A 25156-nucleotide genomic window follows, 5' to 3' on the forward strand; every position below is an offset into this window, starting at 1 on the left:
GGGCCCGAGACCCCAGGATGGCGGGTGCTCTTGCTTCTGAACGGGCCGGAAGGGGTAGGGAGAGTGTGTGGCCAGGAAGAAAATACCATCAGGTCCGCTCGTGGTGAGTGCGCGGGCTGATCCGTGGCGACGCCGACCCCAGGAAGAGGGCCAACCCTGCAGTCGGAAGGTGAGCTCACTCTGGAAGAAACAGCAGTAGGAGCGTGGCACCGGTGACCGAGACCTATGTGGTGTTCGAGGGAAAACTTGTAACCCATAAATAAAATTATGAAAGAAAATACCTGAGAACCAAGAGCAAGTTAATATGAAAAAGAACTAAGTAGAAATCCTGGGTGTGGAAACTATTGCTGTGTAAATAGGAAAGTAAAGGGTAAATTATGCCCCGGACACGACCGAAGGAAGGGCGGGTGAGCCGGGAGATGTGGGGGGACTTAGGGGTGAAGCTCCCATGTCAGGTGAGAGAGGGGGCTGCCAGCGCTGTTCCGGGCGAGTCTGAGGGCTGAGTCCTCTGGGGACCAAGCAGGATGAACAGAAGTAATGTCAAACCTAGATGTATTGTGATGAAGAGAACATTTTAAAAACGACCCTAGAAAGCGTCTCCCCGCTGAAGAATGACAGTCTGAGGGTCGGGGAGGGAATGTGAAATCCTGGGGTCGGGCCACCATGACCCCAGCATACGGATCGAGAGAGCCGAGGCTCAAGCGCAAGGGGGAGCCGGCCACGTTCAAACGCGGATACGGAGGGTTACCAACTGCCCGGTCGCCAAAAGCACCACAGACTCCGTATGTTTAGTAAAACCAACGACTTAGAAGAAAAAAAATAACATTACACTAACCCACGAAGAAATGAAAGACCTGAACTGTTTCGGAAATTGAATGATTAAAAATCTGCCTACCCAAGCCGCCATGTTCTGGTAATTTTATGAGTAAATTCTGTGAAACTTTAAGAAAGACATTATTCCAGTTGCGCGCGGGTGACTCCGGAGAAGACAAAGATGAAGGTACCAGCTTCATGAGTCTAGGGTCACCGCGGTAACCCCACCGCGCTGATGGGGCTGCCGCTGTGACTTACAGGAAGAGACCACAGCAGGGGGCGGGTGCCACACTACGGGAACTTTTATTTGCAGTAAGTAAGGAGATCACAAGGAATAACTTCCCAAGCCAGGACTCCATGTAGGGGTGAGCGGGTTCAGCTGAATGTTCAGAAGGGGAGCTTTGGCAGTGGGTAGAGTTCTCCCTGGGGAGGAGGAAGGCAGCGGGCGTAAGGTCACGCGTGCGCACTCCCGACACACGCACCGTATGCGGTGCTCGTGGGGTCTGGGCTCCAGCGTGAAGGGTGCCTGCAGACGGCACGGGACGATTCGGTTATCCACAGAGCAAAACAGGAGATTGAGTCCTACCTTGTTCCATATTTGAAATGAGTTTGTAGACTAAGACCTGAACGTGAAGAGCAAATCTGACATTTTAGAAGGTGCACAGGAGGGTAACGGTACCAACTCAGGGTAGGGAAGTCCTTCTGAAGATCCAAGAAGCACAGATCGTAAAGGAAAACATTGACGAATTTGACAGCTAAAATAGACCTTTCTGTGCATCAAAAGACACCATGAAAAGGTTTAAAAAAAGTCATAAGCTTGGAGAAGACATTTCCACAGTATTAGAATAACCACTGACATGTCCAGGTCACGTCAAGAACTCCCACCAATCAAAGAGAAAAGACAACGTCACAGCGAGAGGCAGAGTGTAAACCTGCGGCATCTCACAGGAGGGGAAGCTGGGCTGACGCGAAAGACTGTGAGAACCATTACCAGTGCTGCTTGAGATGCAAGTCAGACCCACTGCGAGACAACCTCTCCACCTGTCAGCAGCGCGGAAGTTAAGAAATCCAATACCTAGTTTTAGGGAAGATGTGGAGAAATGGAGATTCCTCTATGCTCGTTGGGTTGGTCGCCCACTGGGGGTAGAGTAATGTCATAAAATCTGATAACTAGAACTTGCATACGCGTGCTTCCTGTCGTGGGTCTGTGCTCTGCAGCGTCTCCTGCCGGCCGCACAAGGAGACGGGGAGGCGTGGGAGACGGCACAGCAGCCTTCCTTAGAGGAGCAGATAACTGGGTGTTGCCAGCGGTGCCCATTGTCACAAGCACGGATAAGAAGAGTGTGTTGTGGTTTCTGTACAGCAGGAACATGAATTAAATGTGTTAACTCGGATGGATCTCACAAGTATAATATTAAGCAAAAAAAGAGCAAGATTCAGAAAAATACACAGCATATGATACTACTTAAATAAGGATGAAAACATGAAAAACAATATCGTCTCTAGCATCTTGCAGTGAAAATGGAAACGCTTGCCTGGGAATGAGGAAGACCGGATGCGGGTGCCATGCCGCTGGGAGGCTGGCGGCGTTCTCGTCGGGGGATGCCTCTCCCTTTGACGGCTCTCAAGCCCGGTAGTCGGTACACAGAGGTCTGCTGGGAATTACCCATCCTTCCTTTCTGAGTGTTTGAAAGAGGACTGAAATAAAACGTTGAGGGATACAAAAAAGGAAACAAAGTAGAAATCATCCGCAAGAAAGCTGGTATGATACTAATATCAGCCAAGTTCAAGTTAAGGGAGAAAAGCTTTGGTAAAAATGAAGTGCGTTCCATAACAGCAGAAGGAAGGCAGCGACCACGGGCCAGCATGACCTCTCAGCTCCCTGGGCAGCCACGGAGAGAAGCCCGTGGACGTCCCCACCGCACGCGAGGTTTGGGATATGGTTCTGTCGAAGCGTAGGATGAGGTGAGGTCTGTGGAGCTCTTCACCCAGCGGATGGCAAACGAAGCAGTCATCATTGGGGACACAGAGGACGTTCATGGAAACTGACCACTTGTTAAGTCACCCAGGAAATTCCTACAAGTATTGAGGAATTGTCATCCTGTAGAGCACATTCTTAATGGAATGTAAATAAACATACCATGTGTAAGACGGTGTTCGAAACCTTCTCCAGATTTGAGAGCTGAAGGACCGAGCTAAACGGGACCCCACAACAGACTCACAAAGTGCTTAGATGTGAATTATGACATCCAAACTTACGGAATGAGACAGAAGCAATACTTAGAGGAAAACCTACAGGCTGAAATGCAATCATCAAAATAAAAGGAAGACTGGAAATAAACTAGTGATGTACTTGTCTTAAAAACCTAGAAAAGCGAACAGGTAAACAAAAGAAAAATTGAAAGCAGGAAAAAATGGTTAATAACACAAAACTAAAACACCAAGACGGCCAAATCGTAAAAAGCTTGCTGTCAGGGAGACTGACACAGTAGACAGCATCTCGGCAAGACCGGCCAAGAGAGAACGCACGGATGAAAACTAGAGACTGCGGGGGAGGCACGCCTGCAGGGAAGGGAGAGATTATTTTAAATCCCCAAAAATATTATGGCCAGAGATTTGAAAACTAAGGGGAAACATGCACTTTTATAGGAAAACCTCAAACACATAAATTAGATCAAGAAGAAATTAAAAACCTGAATAGCACCCTAACCGTTAAAGACAAGGGGTCGGTAGAGCCCTTTTCCTGCCCTGGGCCTGGCACAGGTGTGAGGTGATGTCCTACCTTAGATGTCCTACCAAGGACATAAAATTCACTTGTGCTGCTGAACACGAGACCAACATACAAAAATATAGCTTTCCTGTGACTTAACCATTCGATTGGAAAATTCAATTAAAATGAAATATTTCATTCTAGAGGCAACAAAAGCTGTAAGACACCCAGGAATCTAGAAACAGTATGTAAGCCTTTTACGGGGGAAATTATGACTTGTTATCAAAGGGCCTACAGATCTGGGTACACAGGGGGCATATTTATGATGGGGAGGGAGGCCTGAAAGTGGCAGAGGCATCTGTTCTCCTCATTTAATCTCTTGGAATTCAGCATATTGATAACGCGGAAGGCTCAGCATCCAAGAGTCGCCAAGACAATTCAGGGTTTGCCTTGCCACGGGTGAGAGTTTTCACGAAGCTACGCGGGAGGGTTGGGATACGAGGACGAAACACCAGGAGAGCAGATGAGAGAAGCCGGAAACATGGCCAGGCTCGGTGGGAGGCTGGCCACGGCAGGAGGGGGGGCCCCTGTAAAAGCCGGCTTTCCGCTGGGGCAGAACATCTGTCTTCGTCCCCACACGTACACAGAACAGGAAGCACAGGCTCTAGTTGGATTAAAAACCTAACTGTGAGAAACCGAACTTTACAATGGTTTGAAGAAAACACAGAAGAGTATTTTTATTGCCTTCCAACGGAGAGGACTTTCTTAGATGCGTGCCACTTGGTCATGAAGCAGAAGCCGGGAGCTCTCCAGTGAGTAGTTTCTGCAGTCAGAGGGCGGGAGCGAACCAGGACACTCGCGGGTCTCGTGGTCAGGGCGAGGAAGACCAGGCGTCTGGGGAGGCCCCGGAGGACGGCCCCCGAGCAGCTGGCCCTCTCGCTCCTCAGCCAGCAGCAGTGTCCCCGCACCGTCGCTTAGGACGCCTCTCATCCGGGCAGAGGTGCACGTGGCCTGCCTCCTGGCCGTCCCCAGTGTGGGCAGACCTTCCGTGCGTGCGGTGAGACTTGGCAGCACAACCCCGGGGAGAAGGAAGGCAGCGGGCGTGTGGGTGGAGGGCCTGAGGGACACTGTGCGCTGGGGGTCGGGAGTCAGGGGGTCTGCGTGCCTCGTGTGCATGGACTTCAAAGATATGACCCTGGGTGAGGACGGCAAGCCGATGAGTGGCGTGTGTCGTCTGACGCCTTCCCGGGAGTGTTGGAACACCCGTGGGGAGTGTGGTTCATAGACGCGTGTGCCGTGTAAGTGGAATTCTTCTGACGTGGCCCCTCACCAGGTTTGTGATCGGGTCGTCTGTCGGGAGTGACCACGGCCAGTGGGCCCTGATGCCCACGGGACAGATGTGAGCAGTGTCCGTTTTGGTGGGTGGACACGTGAACGTCTCTTATGTTCTCCTCTTACACTTTCCCACATGTACGGCAGCAAGGCGAGACGTGTTTCCCAAGGGGCAGGGACTGCGTCCAGCCACCCTCTTTGCTGGACCCCCCGTCTCCCAGACAACATCATGGCCCAGGCGGCTCTGGGGGTGGGAGTCCGGCCTCCCCAGCCCGGCCCCCTTTCCCCAGCTCACGGCTACGGTTCTCCTCCTCGTCTTTGCCACCTTCCCTGCGGCTTGGTGCTCCCTTCTGTTTTTGGCCGAAAAGCTGGAGTGTATGCATCTCTCGGGGCCTGTGTCTTTCTGAAAGTTTCTCTGGAGGACTGTGGGCCACTTTGCCCTCCAGAAGCACTGTCCTCTAGCAGCCCGTGTGTGTGTGCGCACGTGTGCCCCTGGGCTCTATGGACACAGCCGTGTCTCGCCCCTGAGCGTGCACCTGCGTGTGCCCGTGGGCGCAGGTGGTCAGGCAGGCGTGCCCTGCGGTGCCGTTCCCCACAGATCCTGACGGGAGAGGACTGGAACGCCGTGATGTACCACGGGATCGAGTCGCAGGGCGGCGTCAGCAGAGGCATGTTCTCCTCCTTTTACTTCATTGTCCTGACGCTGTTTGGAAATTGTATCCTTCTCTGGGGCTGGGGTGCAGCTTGGCCAGTGCTCGGTCTGGGCCTCCCCCCCCCCCCACCCCCGTGGGAACGGTGCGGCTCCTCCCACAGGGCAACTGGCTTAAGTCTACACGGGGAGTGTTCTCCAGGCTGCCTGAGCCGGGGGGATCCGGAGCCTGAGGGAAGCTCGCGCCACACATCGGTCTGCAGAGGGGCCGGGAGGGTCAGGGGCAGGCGCAGGAGGGACGCTGTGGGGAGACACGGGCTTTGAACCCTGACGGCCGTGGGTCTGGTCTTGTTTTGTTGGCCCACTTTAATTCAGTAGTTAAATTTTGGCACTGGGCTTTTAAAAAACTGCTCCCTGCTGAACATATCCTACCCGCAGAGAAATACGCAGGGAGGTTTCCCGTGCTGGGAGCCTGCTGGGCTCATGTTTCAGGACCTCGGGCTGGGAGGGTGTGTGTGGGGCCAGAAAGCCCAGGAGCTCCGCGGCAGCTCTGCCCTCAGTCCGGCCGCCGGGGAAGAGGAGGCTTCAGGGTCAGGACGTAGGGGGAGTGTAGTGAGCCAGGAGAGGGGGTGTGAATGTGGGCCCACTGCCCGGGAGGGAAATCCGGGCTGAGCAGGGACACTTGGGTCCCTAGAGTCGTCTGTACATCAGAGCCCCCGAGTGGTTGACTTTCAGGTTCCAGCCCACGAGGATGACGCCGCGGGCTCCCCAGAGAGCGCTGGTGCCAAGGCCGAGGCCGGGGGGCCCCACTCAGAGACCGCTGCCCTAATACCCCGTGGGGCCCAGAGAAGGGGGGGAGCTGGCCCAAACAGGTGTGCGTCATCTTCTCCCAGACCGCCCTACGGCTCTGCCCTATTTTCCCACATGCACACGTGGACACTTGACCCTGTTTGTCTCTCCTTGCCCCTGCCCGGCTGGCTCTCCGCTGGCCTGGGACCCGTGACCCTGCAGGCCTCCATTCACACCATCTGTCAGCTCTGGACTCCACGGCAGGGAGCCCTGCCTTTGTGGGGAAACCCAGCAAGGAGGAGTGGGGGGGGGTGGCTGGGGGGAGTGTTTGTTTCACTGTTTGCACGTGGGTGGGACCTGGGGTGGCTGACAGGAAACCCAGGAGTGGCCGCCAGGGTTGCTGGAGAGGGAAGGAGCCTGCAGTGTTGACTCAAATGGTGGCGGTAGGGGTGGGGAATGAGTGCTGTCCAGAAGGAGGTGCCGCCCCCCCACCCCCGAGACCGAGCAGTGGCCTGGAGCTCATCACAGCTCACCCTGACCCTGCACGGTCAGGCCGGGGGTGTCTGCGGTCAGGCCTCGTGCTGGCCAGCGGGCGTCATTGCCTCTGCCTCTGTGCATCTCTCCGGCTGGGCCCTGAGCTCTAGGTCCTGGCCTTAGACCTGCTCTCCAGGTGTGGGAAGGCCTCTGAGGTGCTCGTGGCTAGGTTAGTGCGGGGAAGTGGATCCCAGCCTCGTGTCCCGTCCTCTAATCTGCTGGAGCCCTGAGCAGCCTTGCCTATGAGGCAGTGCCCGGGTCCATGGGTCCCCTTGAGTCTCGGAGGCATCTCCCTGCCAGACTGGGTCCTGACCAGCCACAGTCATCGCTGCTGGCCTTCTACAAACCGGCTGCTCCTCAAGGTTGGCCCTGGCGGAAACAGCTGCACCTGGGTTGGGTTGGGGGTGGTGCGTCCCCAGGCCTGTGGGGAAAGAGCTCTGTGCCGGGGCTCTGACTGGGGTGACCGTCCCCCCAGAGGACACCGGCCGGGTCTGAGACGGTGTGGTTGCCCTGGGGAGGGGCTGCTGCACCCTGGTGCTGGGCAGGGGGTTGCAGATGGTGCCCAACGTCCCACGCAAAGGGTCGCCCCGCTCCAGATGTTGGCAGTGCTGAGGGACGAGGTGACGGGGGAGGGTCCGGGTCTGCTGGAACACAGTGCAGGGACGGGCTGGTCCTGGGGACACGCTGCCCCGAGGCACACAGGACAGGAGCTTGTGGGAAGAGGCGGCGGCCCAGTCCGCTGGGCTTGGCTGCGTCTGTGGGTGACGGGCCAGCGGAGCAAAGGCACTGGAGGGGCATGTGGCCACTAAGGGAAGGAGGCTGAAGTCTCGTCAGGACCTGGGGAGAGGGGCCCAGTTCTGCGCGGGGGAAGCTGGGCTGTGACTGTGGGAGGCTGGGGGCTGGGGCAGAAGGTTCCCTTCCTTAGCTGGAGCCAACCAGACACTCTGCTGAATGTCTTCCTGGCCATTGCCGTGGACAACCTCGCCAACGCTCAGGAACTGACCAAGGTACGTGCGAAGGGACAGGGCCTACAGCTCAGGAGGGACGGGGGTGGGGCAGCCACCCGTGTCCCACTGCGTGGGTCTAGAGGGCCCTGCAGAGGGCCAGTCCAGGGTTAAGGACTCATGTGACCACTGTCTGGGCGAGTCTCTCAAGGTCTCAGGCAGGTGGGAGTTAGGCTGCTGCTCGGGTGTGGTGATGGTGTGGAGGAAGCGTGAGAGACACCTGGGCAGGAGGGACAGCTCGTGGAGAAGCCACAGCCTGGAAAGAGTGGCCGGAACAAGAGGTGCCGCCCGGAGAGAGCCTTGAGGAGTGGCGGCATACTACTGGCCTGGGGGGAAGGACCATGATGTGTATCAGGAGACGTGGCTGAATGAAGTGGCAGGTTCTCCTCAGCCAGAGGCACGCGTGCAGTGGAGACCCCGAAGGGAGGTGTGGGGTCCCTGTGCTTGTCCCTGGGCGGCGAGGGGGCCCCGGTGGTCAGTCCTGAGTGTGCATGGTTGAGCTGGGGCGGTCACCGGGCAGTGCTGTCCTTGGAGGCCGGGCCTGGCTGGCTCCAGCAGGATCAGCCGCCGCCTCCTTGTCGGCGGGTCTGTGGCTCAGCAGGACAGCCTCTTGTCCCGGCGGGGGCCCAGTGGGCGGCCTCTAACACTCGTCTCTCATCCTGGAGCCTGGCGGGTGGCGTGATTGTACACGTCCTCCCCTGTGGTTTCCTTCCCGAGGACACAGCCGTGGATGGGGCGGCCGGCTCTCCCGCGGTTCAGCCTCCGGCCTGTGCTTTGAACGAGCCCCAGCTCCCGGTGCGGAGGCTCCAGCCGCCTGTCAGGCCCCCTGCAGCAGAGGACCCGCGTGCTTGCGTTCTCGGCGGAGTGCGTGCCCTGTGTGCGTCCCTCTCTGCGCGTGCCCGTGTGCTGGAGCTTGCCCGTGTGCACACCCCTGCGTGTGTCTGCTGCGGTCCAGCATAGCTTGCAACGCCATTGCTGTCCTGGGGCCCAGCCAGACGCAGGCCTTCCGCGAGGAGGGCAGGTGTGGGACGAGTCTGCTGTCAGCAGAGGGGCCGCTTGGGCCCAGGTCTCCCGACTCTACGAGCCCCGCAGGGCCCCCGCCGCCCCCTCCCTGGGGGAAGGAGGAGGGCCTCGTCACGTGCCTTCCTTTGCTTCTGCTCAGACCGCCTCTTCTCCCACCCCAGGCTGAGGCTGTGCTCGTGCCTGTGGGTAGAGATGCCTCCCTGCTCTGGCTGCCGCCTTCGGAGGACGCGCAAGTCCCGCCGGCCTGCTCGTTTCCATGTCAGCCTGGGCGAGACGGGCTCGGCCATCCAGCAGTTGCTTGAGAGTGACAGTCTGAGACTCCTGGCCGGGCTGCTGGGGCAGGGCCGGGGGACCTGCATCCACAGAGCACATCTTGGGGTCCGGATTTCCGGGGCCCAGGAGCCCTGGTGGTCTGAGCACGGGCTGTCTTGGGGCAGGGGTGAGCTTGAGTCTGAAGTTCTCACTGGCTCTTCCGGCTGGGCTGCGGTGAGGACACACCGGGAGGCCATGTCCTCGGGGCCCTGTCTCCATGCACAGACAGCCTGTGCCATGGCCCCTTGGGGCCACCTGCCCCAATTCGGGAATTCCCCTAACTTGGCAGCTGGGGCAGGTAGAGACCTAGCTGCGTCTGGCTGGAGGGTTTCCGGGTCCTTCCTGCGTGTTCCCACAATGTATGACAGCATCACGTTCTTTTCAAAGTGGAAGTAAACTGTAGAAGCTCGCCCTTTGGGCTGGAGGGCTGGGGACCAGGATGGCGTCTACAGCTTGAGGAAGGGCCTTGACGGGGGTTCCGTGGTGGATGGAGTCGTAGATAGAGTTTGCCTGCTCTGTGGAGCCTGAGCTTGAGGACGTCTTGCTGGGAAGTCTGCAGGCAGCTAACGGTCTTAGTTCTGGCCATTTGGGGACCTCTCGGAGAAAAGTTATGGACATTTTGGGCCACAGTGGGAATGTCACTTTCCATGGAAGCCAGGTGGGCTCGGGACTGGGGGATTTGGGGGAATACAGGGGTCTCTGCAGTCTAGCTGAGTGACACGGAGGCCTTAGTTTCCCTCCATGGGCTCACGGGCGCAGCCCCGAGCTTTCATCCAGCTCCCAGGAGCAGAGCGTGTTGGTTCTTCCTGGGGACCTGGGGTCAGACCAGAGGGTCTGCCCAGATGTCCACTGCCCTTCTCATGGGAGGCAGAGGCAAGGTATCTGCGCGTGTGTTGAAGAGTTGCGGGTCCTCCCCGGGAGCTTGGTGGTGGAGGGAACACGGGCACTGTGAGTGGCTGTCCAGGCGGACCCAGGGAGGGGCTTGCCACAGCCACAGCTGGAGACAGGTAGACACATGTGCCCTGATGGGTCCGAGGAAGAAGAGCTCCAAGGCTAGGAGGTGGTCCTGCGAGACCCAGTCCTGCTGATGATTCCTGTGAGTGGTGTGGGGCCGGGATCCAGGCTCAGGGTGCAGAGCTCTGCCCCTTGCCTTGGCTCACAGCTTCGGGCAGAGGCTTTGTTCAGGTGGGACAGGTTCTCCTCAGGCGGACGGGCAGTGGGTGGGGGAAAGGAGGACGGGTTCGCGTTCTGACGGCGCCGAGTGGGAAATGCTGTGGGATAGACATGCAGGCGGCAGCTGGGTCCCTGTGGCTGGAGCTCACAAGTGGGGTGGACGCCACCAGCTGTGGCACCCTGGGAGATGGCCCATAGCAAGAGGTCTTGAGGCAAGACTCTTGGGGACTGTTGCCTTGAGGAGCAGGCAGAGAAGGGGAGGCATAGAAGGGGGTCCCTGATGGCTGCCAGAGAGCTTGTGTGGAATTGGCGCTCAGGGCTGGAGCCGCTGCCCGGCCCCCAGGTGCAGAGGGCGGGAGGGACTTGGAGGCCACGGCGGGGGTTGGGGGAGCTGGCGTGGTGAGCGTAGACGCATCACGCTTCTGTCTGTTCGAGCAGGACGAGGAGGAGATGGAAGAAGCAGCCAATCAGAAACTCGCCCTCCAGAAGGCCAAAGAAGTGGCCGAAGTCAGTCCCATGTCTGCCGCCAACATCTCCATCGCCGCTGCGTAAGGCTCCGGGGGGGGATGGCGGGTGGTGGGGGTCGCTGCAGTCTTGGGCTGGGTCCTCCGCAGGACGCTCCTCCTGGGGGCTCCCTTGGAATCCCTTCTACCGGCTGGAGCTTCTTAGGACGCAGCCCCCGGGAGCCGTGATGCGAGGGAATGGCTCCCCTCCCGGCTCCCCTCCTGCAGCAGCCCGCGAGCAGCAGCGTTCGCCGGGAAGAGCCCTGTGGCTTCTCCCCGTTCCAGGCGGAGCGAGGCGGGGCAGCGTGTGGCCCTCCCTCCGGGGGTCGGACCGGCTCTGACTGGGTCCTCAGCGGGCTTGGGTGGCTCCAGGCCTCTGGCTGGACACGGGGTGTGAGTCGGAGGTCGGGTCAGTGTATCTGTCCAGACCCCGCTGTTTAGGGATGTGTTTTTGAGCCAGAAGATTCGCGCCACACGTCGGCAGCCCAGGAGACTTAATGCACTTCCCCAAAACGTCTCCAAGGGTTCAGTACGGGGCCAGAGGCCAAGGGGAGCCTCGAGGATGACCAAAGGTGAAGGCAGGGCCGAGGCTTCCCCGGGGAGACTGGTCACGCTGAGGTTCCCCTGGGCCTCCAGGCACATTGCACACCACAGTGGGAAGTACTGGGGCCTCAGAGTTGGGACAGAGGGCTCAGCCCAGGGCCAAAGGCTGCTGGGGGAGGTCCCCTGTGGTGGGCAGGGAGGACTGGGACCGAGGGAGGATGTCTGGGCTAGTATCAGGGTGGCCATGAGAGAGCACAGAGGAAGGAGCCCTCCTTTCACTGGGAGCTCGCTCTCCAGGCCAGGCTGAGTGCACTCGGAGCTGGGGACTTGTCCTCGGTGCCACGGCTCACCCGCTACGGACCTCCGATTTCCGACCCAGCGGGCCTCCCTCCCTCTCCCTGTTCCCCAGGAACAGCCCCGGAAACAGCCGCAGTGACACGCGCGTCCGGGCTGCCGAGTGTGTGCTGGCAGGTGGACGAGTGTGCGGGGAGAGCGGGTGTGCAGGTGTGAGAGAGGGCCCGTGTCTGCTTGTGTGTGAGTACACGTGTGTCGTGTGTTTGTGTGCGTCGTAGTGGCCCGGCTCCTGTCCAGCAGTCCCCAGGGGGATGGCCTGTTTGCTAGGAAGGCCTTTGCAGAGGACGTGCCCCTCAGCCGAGCAGGAAGCACTGGCCTCTGGGGGAGAAGAAGCTAGAGGAGGCCCCTGACTCTGGGGCAGGGATGCCGGGGGGCTGCAGAGAGCCAGGGAGGACTCAGCAGTCATGACTCAGACAGCTACTGGGGGCTCAGGGCTCAGCTGTCTCTGGGTTGTTGGGCTGATTCGGTGACTTGGACGGCATGGTCCTGGGCTTGCTTGGTGGTGACCCGGCAGACGGCCCTTCTCCTGAGCTCTGTAGCCGCTGGCGGTCTGCGTTAGCAGAGGGAGCTGGTGAGCGTCTGACCCGTTCCTGGGCCTGTGAGTTTCTCTTCAGCATTTGCCTTCTCTGCTTCTAGAGGGAGGTGCTGTCCCATGGGCCCCGTCCCTGCCAGAGCTGCCTGTGCCTTAGGGGTGTAGGGCAGGGCGTCTGTTCCCATCGGGCTGAGAGCTCTGGGCAGCAGGTGCTGGGGCCCTTGGGCACAACCAGGGAGAACTTGTCAGGCCACAAAGAGGTCTGGGTGCTCTTCCTCGGTCCTCGTCCTCCTGCGGGGACACCGCTCTGTAGCCACAAGGCTGCAGACGGGCACACCCAGGCCCAGGGTATGTCACAGTTCCAGCTGTGGGCCTGACCCCCGCCTCGGTGCTGGTTTTCTCTCGGGCGGAGCTCCCGGGGAGGCACAGGTGTTCTCCCTCTCGGTGGGGCCTGAGCTTGGTGTCCACTCACTCCTGCCACACCAGCCTGGGTGTGTGCCGGCCTTGTCCCCTGTGGCACGTCCTCCGTGTGCTTCCATCGGATGGCGGTCGATCTGATGTGGTCACTGGAGATCCTGCCCCGGGGACGAGGTCTGAGCTCTGGGTGTGTGGTATTGGCTTTCCTCTCTGAGCGTGGAAGCCGAGGCTCAGATCTCCCGGTGTCTGTCTGTCCGTCGCCCCCCACCCTCCCAGCTGTTTCTCCTCTCCCAGTGAATCATGTTGGGTGGCTGGGCTTGTCTCCTGCTGCTGGTTGGGCTGTGAGTGAGGCCCTGAGTGACACTCACCTTGACTCGGCCCCCCGTAGCCAAGCCGTGTGGTCTGTGAGGCGGGAGGACTGGTCTAGAGGCTGTGGCGCCCTGGGAGCAGAGGGGCCCTTACTGCCCTCAGTGTTCGAGGGTGTCCCTGTCCTCTGGAGTTGGGCTGTGGCCTCAGGTGATGGCCCCTTCAGGCTCCTGGCAGGGAATGGATGCCAAGGCTGACGTGGTCTCCTGCTTCTCCGTGTTCGGTCACCCTCCTCCTCGCCTGCACTCCGAATGCTGACGCACACTCAGCGTTCACTCAGGACGCCCAACACTCACTGTCACGTATGTTCACACCCAGTACCACACATGCTCACTCACCTCACACGCATCCACACACTCGCATGCACGCTCACATGCACACACCGTGCGTGCCCTCACACTCAGTTGCACACCCACCCACACCCACACACCCCTTTGCTCCTGGGACCTGTAGGAGGATGAGTTGCTCTGAGCCCCTCAGTGTGTAGACTCGGCCTTGAGAAGGAGGAGCTGGGAAGCCGTGGGGTCTTCCCTTAGGGGAACGACCTCAAAGGGGAAGGACCGTAGAGATTTCTGGTTTCTGCTTTGGTTTTGGGAAGGCGTCCAGAGAGTCTCTGGAAAATGGCTGGAGTCACAGTGAGGAAGTGGGTTGGTGATGTAGCCTGTGTGCCCCTGGGAGGGTCACGGTGAGCTATAGCACCCGGTTTGGAGCCTGAGGGGCCCAGGACTCAGGGGGGCAAGGGCAGAGCGGGCCAGGCAGGTGGCAGGGCTCAGGGGTAGCCCAAAGGTAAGGTGTCCTGCGTTAGCTGGCTTTGCTCTGTCTCAGAGGCAAGGCCAATGCACAGGTTGTCCCACGGCAGCCCCGTGGCAGTGGGACACACAGTGGCAGGCAAGAGCCATTGGATTCAGGGACGCTCGGTGCTGGCTCCTTCCAAGCCCCATGCCGTGCGTGGGGCCGAGGGTGCCAAGCTGTGGGGATGGCCCCCCGACTGCAGCTTCTTGTCCTCTGGCCGTGGGGGGTGCTGTGCTCCTTCTTGTGTCACTGTTCCGCCCGATGCTCTTTCTTTCTCAACTTCTCTTTTACCCCGAGGTCTCAGCTGGTGCCCGTTCTGATGGACGTGTCCCCGGCCTCCTGCCCAGACGCCCACCGCAGCCTGTGCCCTGACCTGATGTGGCTTAAACGTGTTCTGTGCCCCTTAGAGCCCTCTCTGGTTTCTCACTTCTGTTTTGTCTTGTTTCTTGCATGTGCAGTTTCGTAAAGCACACTCGGGGTGCCGTGTCTCACAGCTCATCTGTCTCCAGCGTAAACTCACCGTGAGTTCCTCTGCTATGACACCTCCGTGCCTTCACGGCGGCTACATGCGACACCTCCCCCAGCCCTAACCGCTTTTCCACCTCCAGCCCCTTGCCCCAGGGGCAGCTCCAGGACAGCCTTCTGCAGCCGGCGGGGCACGGTGGGCTTCCCGACCGTCCCGAGTCCCGCTCCCGGCATCAGACTGCGCTCGGCCCTTCCTCTCCCCGCTGGTCCTCTTGTCTGCTGTCTGTCCCTGTGGCGTCTCTCTGGTGTCTTGGGCATTTTTCTGCTTCTCTTGAGGTGGCTGCTGCTGGGCTGCCGTGGGCGCTGTGGCCCTTGTGTTTCCCACAAGGGAGAGCGTCCAGTCGGACTCACTGAGGACATTCACGGGGCCCTCCTGCCCCATCCTTTTTTGACTTGGGAAGCCGTCCTAGTGACAGCAGAGCTGCTCTCACGTTAGACCAGCCAGAGCCTGAGGTCGGCCACAGAAACCCCAGTGTGTCACTCTTGGAGGAGGCACCAGTCTGCCGGGGGAGGAGGTCCTGGGATGGTTGCCTCCAGGGGCTTCCTCTCCAGGGTGAGGCCAAGCGCTGCAGGTGGGACGTCTCTGGAACTGTTGGCTGTGGTCTGCCCACCTGGATGGGGCGGCAAGGTGCCCTCTCTGGGGCCCAGTAGTGTGGGAGTGTTGGCCCTCTCTGGGCCACCTGCTCCCTGCTCGGCCGGCCTAGACCTGACAGGGCTTGTTCATAGGCTGTGGGGACCCTGGTGTGTCACGGGGTAAGAACGCTGGGTCCTGGATGACTGATTCCCAGGCTGGAGGAAGGTGTGGATGTCACTACTGATGTGTCAACAGTGAGGGCTGCCTCCCAGTACTGGCAGCTGTGCACACCTGGCTCTCTCAGCCCAGAGACCCGAAGCGGGGTCGTGCCACGGACGCTCCTGTTTGGGCCTTGCAGGTGTCTGGAGGGCCTGGGTCGGGTGTGGCCGAGTAGGGCTCTGCCCGCAAGCTGGGGTTGAGGCACTGTGGGAGCAGCTCCCCGTGTGACTCCTCAAAGAGCCTCTTACAATAAGGACCTGGTCTGGAATGCTGTCACTGTGTTTCAGATGGTGGCCTGGTCCTTGCTCTCACGTTCGGGTGTTGTGAGCTCAGTGGAGAGGTGCAGAGACCTGGGTGGCCCACACTACTTTGTGAACCAGACAGAGCAGGGACAGAACAGCAACCTGGTGCAGGTCGACTCAGACACCAGCAAGGAGGGGAGGCCTGCCGCACGGACTCCGAGGCAGCCAGGCCTCTCCGAACAGTGGGTGGGTGCAGACAGCTCCAGGTGTCGTTAGGGCCCGAAGAGGCAGGGCGACCCCGCGGGATCCGAGCCCCAGGGACCTAGGGGGGCCGTGTGAGCCCGGCTGCCCCGTGTCTTGCTCCCCTGGGAAGTTCGGGGGGAGTCTGCTAGCTCCGTGGCACCCTGTGTGTGACGGGACAAGTCATCCCTTCGTGGAGTTTGGCTGGTCTCTGGGAGAGAAGGAGCTGCAGCTAGGGTCAGGGGGAGAGCGGGGCTATGTCACCAGGAGCCTGTCCTGAGCTCCCAGCCTGCACACCGTCCCCGCCGTCTTCACCGCCTGTCTGTTCTGGCAGAGAACCGGCCCCAGCCCTCACCCTGAGGACCATGTGGCGCTGCGTCCCAGCCTGCGTCAGGTGGCCAAGCTGGCTGTCGGCTCCCGGGCTCCTGTCACCCAGCTCACGTGGTTTAGCATTGTTCACAGTTGGGTCCTTTATTTCGGTGCCAGGCTGGGATGGTAGGTCCCCTGGGCTCTAGGTTGAAGTCCAAGGGACGGAAAGAGAAGGTGGGGGGGGGGTCTGTTGCAGGGTGTCCCTGGGAGCAGGGAAGGACAGCTTTGATGGCTCAGAGGAGGCAGGCCAGGACCTGGCGAGGCCGTTGACGGTGTTGGTTAGCAGACGGCCAGAGAGGCCACACTTGTCCCCCATGCATTGCCCTGCCTGCCCAACACAGGGGCTCCCAGGCGAGGGACCGACATCGTGCTCTTTGGCTGCCATTCTTGTGAGGCAGTGCCCTGGACATGGCTCCCCTCATTGGAGCCTGGACTTCCCCTCCAAAGGGGCTGGATCTGGCATCACACACTTCGTGCAGACGAGCCACAGGCACTGGGCTGTCCCCTCGCCTGGCCACCTCTGGCTTTGCAGGTCAGCATGGTGCTCAGTGGCCCAGGGCCCTGATGCTCGTGGCCTGTCCAGCCTGGGCCCTGGTCTGGGGCGCCTCAGGCTGTGACTCTGTGCTGTCAGTGCAGCCAGGGCTCTGGCTAAGGCCTCACCTCTTTAGAGACCTTTTTTCTGTCTTGTCTTGGCACGCGTCTGACCCTGGCTCCGTCAGCGACTTGGCTGGAGGCCCCCTATAGTCTAGGCTCAGTGTCTTCATCTGTGCAGTAGGGAGGTCGCTGTGAGGGTTGGGGGAGGTGGGCCACCGCAGCCCACAGCACAGTGTGGCTCTGAACAACGACCACGACAGTGGGTCCAGAAACCTCCAGAGGCTGAAGGACAAGACTGGCCTTAGACGAGGTTCCCGCTTGGCCGGGGTGGGACTGGGGTCGCCTACTTTGGAGGCCTTGTTCAGCACAGATTCCAGAATGCAAAGGGTTTCTCGTGTACCCTGGGCTGGGGAGCCCGACCTGTGACTATGTGGATGAGGCTGGGGGGTGGTCAAACCTTTGATGGCCTGTGCAGGGACAGCTGAGCCTGGAGCACAGGCCACTCCTGGTGCTGGAGGGCTTCTCTCTGCGCTGGTGGAAGGAAGGGGCTCTCTGTGGGGCCCGGAGAGTGGAGGGCATTGAGGACCACAGGAGGGAGCACCTCTAGCCCCAGACCTAACTGCTGGGTTCCTGGGAGCAAGTGGTCACTGAGCCGAGTGGCAGGTGCCTGGATGGGGCTGACCACCTTAGGGAGCAGCCCCAGCTTATCCTTTGGCCCTGAGAGGGGGCCACTGCCCCCGACCCCTTGCTCCAATCCCGGGGACCCGCCTCTTCTCAGGGCCTCTCACGGACACCCCCGTCTCCTGGTCAGTGGCTGTTTTTCCAGAAGTGGAGGTGGAGAAGCCCCTCCCCGGGCCGCTCTGCTCCATGCTGAAGCAAGGCCAGCGCCCCAGGGCGGCTGCAGGGGGCTCCTGCAGGCTCTTCCTCAGTCCTGCCCCATTCGGACGCTGCCCCCCTCCTCTCCCTGTTGGCCTGCCTAGCCCGCAGCCCACCTGCCCTGGAAGCCTGTCTGCCACCTCGTGCTGGTGCCTGTCATTCCCACTGCCCTGCATCCCTTGGCCAAGGGCCCCTGTACAGCTGCTCCAGGGTGGCCTTGAGCCCCCCCCCCTGCCCACCCGCAGGCTGGTGCTCCCACAGTCGGTGGGGTCCTGACGGGGTGGGGGCAGGGCTGAATCCTGGGCCCCCTGGGTGTCCCTTACTTGTTCTGCACCGGGGGCGGGGGACTCCAGGGCTCCCGCCCCGCGCCCCCGCCCCCGCCCCCCTCCCTCGCTGCGCCCCTCCGTGGCTTCCCGGGCGAGGCGGAGCGTGGGCGCGCGCGGCCTCACCGCCGGTCTCCCCGCAGCAGGCCGCAGAACTCGGCCAAGGCGCGCTCGGTGTGGGAGCAGCGGGCCAGCCAGCTGCGGCTGCAGAACCTGCGGGCCAGCTGCGAGGCGCTGTACAGCGAGATGGACCCCGAGGAGCGGCTGCGCTACGCCACCGCGCGCCACCTGCGGCCCGACATGAAGACGCACCTGGACCGGCCGCTCGTGGTGGAGCTGGGCCGCGACGGGCCGCGCGTCCCCGCCGGGGGCAAGGCCCGGCCCGAGGGCGCGGAGGCCGCGGAGGGCGCCGACCCGCCGCCGCGCAGGCACCACCGGCACCGCGACAAGGCGGCGGCCCCGGCCCCGGCCCCGGCCCCGGCGGCGGAGCAGGAGCGGACGGACGCCCCGAAGGCCGACGGCGGGGAGCCCGGGGCCCGGGAGGAGCGGCCGCGGCCGCACCGCAGCCGCAGCAAGGAGGCCCGGAGCGAGCGCGGCCGCGGCCCGGGCCCCGAGGGCGGCCGGCGCCACCACCGGCGCGGCTCCCCGGACGAGGCGGCCGAGCGCGAGCCCCGGCGCCACCGCGCGCACCGGCACGCGCCCGAGCAGGGCAAGGACGGCGGCGCGGCCAAGGGCGAGCGGCGAGCGCGCCACCGCGGCGGCCCCCGGGCCGGCCCCCGAGAGGCGGGGAGCGGGGAGGAGCCGGCGCGGCGGCACCGGGCCCGGCACAGGGCGCTGCCCTCGCACGAGGACGCCGAGAAGGAGGCGGCGGAGAAGGAGGGCGAGGGCGAGGGGCGCGACAAGGAGAAGGAGCTCCGGAACCACCAGCCCAAGTGAGGAAGCGCGCGCGCCCGTGGCGGACTGAGGCGCTGGCGGGGGGGTGGGGGGGGTGGGGGGGTGGGGGGGCGGGGGGGGTGGGGGGGCGGGGGGGGTGGGGGGGCGGGGGGGGCGGGGGGGCGGGGGGGCGGGGGGGCGGGGGGGCGGGGGGGGTGGGGGGGCGGGGGGGGTGGGGGGGTGGGGCGGCTGTAGAGGGGCTGATGGTGGACCGGGTTGGGGGCCGGGCCGGGGGTGGGGTGGGTGGGGCTGCAGAGCGGCTGATGGTGGACCGGGGAGGGGGCCGGGCGGGGGGGGGGGCGCTGGCGGGGGCTGCAGAGCGGCTGATGGTGGACCGGGGGGGGGGGGGCGGGCCGGGACTGCAGAGCGGCTGATGGTGGACCGGGGAGGGGGCCGGGCTGGGGGGTGGGGGGGGGCTGCAAAGCGGCTGATGGTGGGCTGGCGGGCTGGGGCGGCAGGGTCCACAGGGTTGGGGGTGCAGAGCTGCCCAGCGGCCCCTGTTGCGGCTGGTCCCCCTGCTCTCTGTTTTCATCTCTCTTGTGGTGGTGACAATCCTGCCTTCTCGGGGTGTCGTGTAGAATGCTTAAAACTGTGTGTGGGGGGTAGGGTATGCTCAGTGAACGTCAGCCATTAGCCCAAGGCACCCCGGTGGGAAAGAGAGCATGGGGAAGTTGTTGGGACTGGTTTGGGACATGTTGGCATGGGAAGAGCATAGTGGCCCAGGGAAAAGAAAAACATGGGGAGAGCCCGAGGGAGGCCTAAGGAGGCCACTGGGCCAAATGGTAGAAGGGAATAGGGCCAGGCTGGGTGGCCATAACCCAGAGGGCCAAATGGTAGAAGGGAGTAGGGCCAGGCTGGGTGGCCATGACCCAGAGGGCCAAATGGTAGAAGGGAGTAGGGCCAGGCTGGGTGGCCATGACCCAGAGGGCCAAATGGTAGAAGGGAGTAGGGCCAGGCTGGGTGGCCATGACCCAGAGGGCCAAATGGTAGAAGGGAGTAGGGCCAGGCTGGGTGGCCATGACCCAGAGGGCCAAATGGTAGAAGGGAGTAGGGCCAGGCTGGGTGGCCATGACCCAGAGGGCCAAATGGTAGAAGGGAGTAGGGCCAGGCTGGGTGGCCATGACCCAGAGGGCCAAATGGTAGAAGGGAGTAGGGCCAGGCTGGGTGGCCATGACCCAGAGGGCCAAATGGTAGAAGGGAGTGGGAGTAGGGCCAGGCTGGGTGGCCATGACCCAGAGGGCCAAATGGTAGAAGGGAGTGGGAGTAGGGCCAGGCTGGGTGGCCATGACCCAGAGGGCCAAATGGTAGAAGGGAGTGGGAGTAGGGCCAGGCTGGGTGGCCATGACCCAGAGGGCCAAATGGTAGAAGGGAGTAGGGCCAGGCTGGGTGGCCATGACCCAGAGGGCCAAATGGTAGAAGGGAGTAGGGCCAGGCTGGGTGGCCATGACCCAGAGGGCCAAATGGTAGAAGGGAGTAGGGCCAGGCTGGGTGGCCATGACACAGTGGACCTCCTACCCTTCCACGGCAGCCTCGTCCAGCCTGCTTCTGGCGGGCCAGGATCTGACTCTGACTCTGTGAGCAAGCTGGGGTAGCAGGAGCCCCCCAGGCTAAGGCCGGTAGTCTGCAAGAACTCCTGCAGCTGGAGGTGACCCTCCGGGGTCAGCCCAGTCCAGGCACCGTCTCTGTGCCGAGCCCTGTGCTGGGCCTCTTGGTCTGGTGGTGTTCTAGGCTCTCAGTGGAGTGGCTGAGGGAAACCCTCCTACCGGCTTCTTCATGCTGGAGACAGTTCCCTTTCCGTACACACTGATGCCAGCCGTGCCTGGTTTTGTGCCAGGGACGGACAGGAGAATCAGCCCTAAAAACATAGAAATGTACAAAGTGATAAAAACCAGAGGAAATGCCAGAATAGCGGAGGAAGCGGTCGGGGCTTTATTTGGTCGGCGTGGGGGCACACGGAGCTGGGTTTCCAGACTGAATAGCAGTGGGGGGCCGCATCGGACTCTGACGTGCATTCTTGGTTGCAGGGAGCCGCACTGTGACCTGGAGGCCAGTGGACCAGTGGGTGTGGGCCCTGTGCACGCCTTGCCCAGCACTTGTCTGCAGAAGGTAGAGGAACAGCCAGAGGATGCAGATAATCAGCGGAACGTCACACGGATGGGCAGTCAACCCTCGGACTTGAGTGCCACTGTGCACATCCCGGTGACGCTGACCGGCCCTCCTGGGGAGACCACGGCTGTTCCCAGTGAGTATCTCCCATCTGAGTGGGGCAGGGCCCACCTTGTGCCGGCCCGGTTGGCTCTCCCCCAGCCCCCTCCGTGACCGCTGCTTGGGGATGGAGCCTGCCTGTGTGAACCGTCTCAGCAGCTGGAGAGGAGATCCTCTGTGCTCGGCGTCGCGCCGTGCTGTCTCTTTGTTTTCCCCGAGGGGAGCTATTACTATCCCAGGTCACTGAAGCGCTGTTGTCCTCCCTTCCAAAGATACCTGCACGTTACCAGCTGAGCGCCAGCCAGGGTGTTAGTGCTGGGGGCAGCGGGAGGGAGTGGGACCAGGGCTGCCCTTGTGGGACTTATAAGTCTCATCAGGAAGACAGACCCTAGGATGGTCGTGACCCTTCCTAGTTATGTGAAAGCTGCTACGGACCTTGGCCCCAGACCTGATGGGGGCTGACAACTAGCCGGTGGTGTTCCCATGACTTACGTGCTTTGTGACTCCTGCTCTGAGGTCCCCACAGGCCTTGGCCTGAGCTCTTCTTCCCTCCCTCCCTCCCACACTCCTGATTGAACAGCTGCTCCCTGCCCAGCCGTGTGTGGGCACTGAGGGTATGAGGCAAGCAACAGGCTCTTTGTGTCTGCAGGTCACTCCGTCTAGTAGGGACAGAGAGACCTGGAGGGGTCAGATGCAGTCCTCTCACACCGTGTGTAGCAGGTGCACAGATGGCTTGTGAGCACAAAGATAGAGCATCCTGGGGGCGGTTGGAGAGGGCCTGGCCGTGGAAACTGAGCACACATACCAGGTGTGATGAAGTTTGGTCTCGAGAAGACCAGGTGCCCTGCAATGCCGGCCCGTGTTTGCAGATGTGTCCACACACACACAGCCATGTGCATACGCCCTTCACCTCTTGGGCAGGTGCTCTCATCTGGGACCTGGGAACCGGTGTACCATGAACCGGTGTACCGTAGCTGGAGCAGCCAACTCTGGCCGCTTTGGCTTCCCCCTGCCCTTCGCTTCCTTGGGAGAGAACTTTCCCTGGCCCATTCTCTGGTTTCAGCTCTCATGGATACTAATGGGTCTGTGTTCCCAGACTCCTGGTCTGCTTCTCTCTGGCTTAAGCTCGAGGATGAGCCCAGGGTTCCCACCTGGCTTTTGTCCATGAGTCAGGTGCAGCCCCTCCTCCCCAACTCCTGGCAACCACGGATCTTTTTGCTGTTTCTGTAGTTCTGCCTTTTCCAGAATGTCATATAGTTGGAATCATACAGCGTGCAGCCTTTTCAGATTGGGTTCTTGCACTTGCAGTGTGCTTGGAGGGTTCCACCGTGTGTTTTCATGGCTTGCTAGCCCATTTCTCTCTAGCGGTGAGGAGTAATCCGTTGTCTGGCCGTTCCACAGTTGATCCGTGCACCTGCTGAAGGGCATCTCGGTTGCTTCCAGATTTTGGCAATTGTGCATAAAGCTGTTGTAAGCATTTATGTTCAGGATTTCGTATGGACGTACACTTTCAGCTCATTTGGGCGAACAGCTAAGAGCATGACTGTTGGTTGTAAGGTGAGGTTGTGTTTAGTTTTGTAAAGAGCCGGTAGTCTAAGCAAGTGGCTGTACCGCTTGGCATTCCCACCCGCAGTGAGTGAGAACCGTTCCTCCAGCTCCGCTCCAGCATCCCGTTCTGTCCGTGTTTTGCGCTTTGCCCTTCTGACAAGTATGTAAGGGTATTTCCTTGCTCTGTTTGCAGTTCCCTAATGACACGTGACATCGAGCATCTTTTCATCTGTGTATTTGCCGTCTGTATGTCTTATTTGGTGAGACAACTCTTCATACCGTTTGCTGACTTTTTAATTTTCTTATTTGAAAGAAAATTTGAGACTTAATTTTTTGAAGAGTAGTTTAAGGTTCAAAACAAAACAAAGAGGAAGGTACAGAGGGTTCCCATGACTCTGTGCCCCACACAAACATAGCCTCCCCCATTATCCACATTCCCCATCAGATGCTGCATCCGTTACCGGGGTGAACCTCCACGGACACATCGTAATCGCCCGACGTCGGTGGTTTACCTTCGGGCTCAGTCTTGGTGTTGCCCATCCCATGGGTTTGGACAAAGGTACAATGACGTATTGCTGTCACTGTAGTATGGCACAGAGTATGTGCCCTGCCCTAATAATTCTCTGTGCTCTGCCTCTTCATCCCTCCCCCTCCCCAACTTTAGCAACCCCTGAAGTCTTTACTGACCATGGTTTTGCCTTATTCAGAATGCGATATATTTAGAATCATAGAGTACGTAGCCTTTTTAGACTGGATTCTTGCACTTGCCAATATGTATTTAAGGTTCTTCCATGTCTTTTCATGTCTTGAAAGCTCCTTTCTTTTTGGCATTGAGTAATATTCCCATTGTCTGGGTGTTCCACAGTTTATCCATTCATCTACTGAAGACCATCTTGGTCGCTTCTAAATTTTGGCAATCGTGTATAAAGCTGTTAAAAACATCTGTGTGCAAGATTTTGTGTGAACTTGATTTCAGCTTCTTTGGGTAAATACCAAGGAGAGTAAATGGCTCGATCATATGGCAAGAGTGTGTTCAGTTTTGTAAGAAACCACTGAGCTGTCCGTACCATTCTGCATTTTAACTCTAGCAATGTACAAGTGCTCTCATTACTCCACATCCTTGCCAGCATTTGGTATGGTCAGTGTTCCAGATTTTGGCCATTCTGTAAGTGTGTAGTGGCACCAAATTGTTTTAATTTGCATTTCCCTAATGACGTGTGATGTGGTACATTGCTTTTATATACTTATTTGCAGTCTGCGTTATCTTTTTGGTTAAGATCTTTGGCCCATTTTTAAAATTAGGTTGTTTTCTTATTTTCGATTTTTAAGAGTTCTTTGTAAATTTTAGATAGCACTTCTTTTCTTATCAGCTCTGTGTTTTGCAACTCTTTCCCTCCCTTTTGTGGCTCATCTAACTGTTCTCTTGACGTTGTCTCTCAGAGAGCAGAATTGATTAACTTCAGTCCAGCTGATCCGTTATGTCTTCCGTGGCTCACGTGCTTGGTGGTGTATCTAAAAGGTCATCATAAACAAGGTCATCTAGGTTTTCTCCGATGTCGTCCCCTAGGGGTTTCATGGTTCTGCATTTCACATTTAGGCCTACGAGTCATTTTGACCTGACTTCTGTGAAGGGTGTAATGTCTGTGTCTGCTTTCATTCCCACATGTGGACATCCGGGGTTGTAGCTCCAGCTGTTGAAGAGATGGTCTTTGTCCCACGGATGACCTGTGCTTCTTTGTCTTGATGATCAGGTGGCTCTGTTTCCGGGGTCTATTTCTGAGCTCTCTACTCTGTTCTGTTGTTCTGTTTGTCAGTTCTGTCACCGAGATGGCCCTGTCTTGACCACTAACTTTGGAGGGAGTCTGAAAGTTGGGTGCCATTGGTCCTCCTTGTTCTTCTCCTTCTATGTTGAACGTTGGCTGTTCTGGGTCTGTTGCTTCCCCATATAAACTTTAGAGTCATTTTGCTGATATCCATAAAATAACTTGATGAGATTTTGAGTGGGATTGCATTGAATCTACAGAGCAAGTTGGGAAGAACTGGCACCTCGGCAGTATTGACTCTTCCTGATCATGAACAAGTCGGCAGTATTGACTCTTCCTGATCATGAACAAGGAACACTTCTGTCTTTACTTAGTTCTTTGATTTCTTTCATCAGAGTTTCAGTTTTCCGTATGTAGGTCTTGTACATGTTTTGTTAGATTTATGCCTAAGAATTTCATTTTGGGGGGGAGCTTGTATAAATGATACCATGCTTTTAATTCCAAATTGCGTTTATTCATTGTTGATAAATAGGAAGGTAATTGACTTTTGTGTATTAACCTTGTATCCTGCAATCTTACTAAAATCACTTAAAAAAAAGATTTTATTTATATATTTGACAGAGATCACAAGCAGACAGAGAGGCAGGCAGAGAAAGCGGGGGTGGGTGGGAAGCAGACTCCCTGCTGAGCAGAGAGCCTGATGCAGGGCTCGATCCCAGGACCCTGAGATCAAGACTTGAGCCGGAGGCAGAGGCTTAACCTACTGAGCCACCCAGGGGCCCCGTTAAAATCACATTTAGTGCCAGGAGTTTTTTTGTTGATTCTTTTGGATTTTCTATACAGATATCACATTATCTGTGAAAAAAGACAGTTTTATGTCTTCCTTCTCAATCTGTATA

At 59.3% G+C, this 25156-nt stretch overlaps 1 protein-coding gene across 2 annotated transcripts in view; it reads left to right on the forward strand.

Annotated features, from left to right (window-relative positions):
• Positions 1-25156, forward strand: part of CACNA1B (calcium voltage-gated channel subunit alpha1 B) — a gene marked incomplete at both ends in the record, with an annotated part of 175908 nt that overhangs the window by 71471 nt on the left and 79281 nt on the right. For both annotated transcript variants that reach the window (XM_080820781.1, XM_080820780.1), the window contains 5 exons: positions 5454-5571; positions 7767-7834; positions 10778-10887; positions 17955-18740; positions 20766-20983. In XM_080820781.1, the coding sequence (XP_080676907.1) occupies positions 5454-5571; positions 7767-7834; positions 10778-10887; positions 17955-18740; positions 20766-20983 (1300 nt within the window). The remainder of the gene's footprint in view (positions 1-5453; positions 5572-7766; positions 7835-10777; positions 10888-17954; positions 18741-20765; positions 20984-25156) is intronic.

This window comes from Martes martes (assembly GCF_963455335.1).
Source record: "Martes martes genome assembly, chromosome: 12".
In the NCBI taxonomy this organism is placed as follows: Eukaryota; Metazoa; Chordata; class Mammalia; order Carnivora; family Mustelidae; genus Martes; species Martes martes.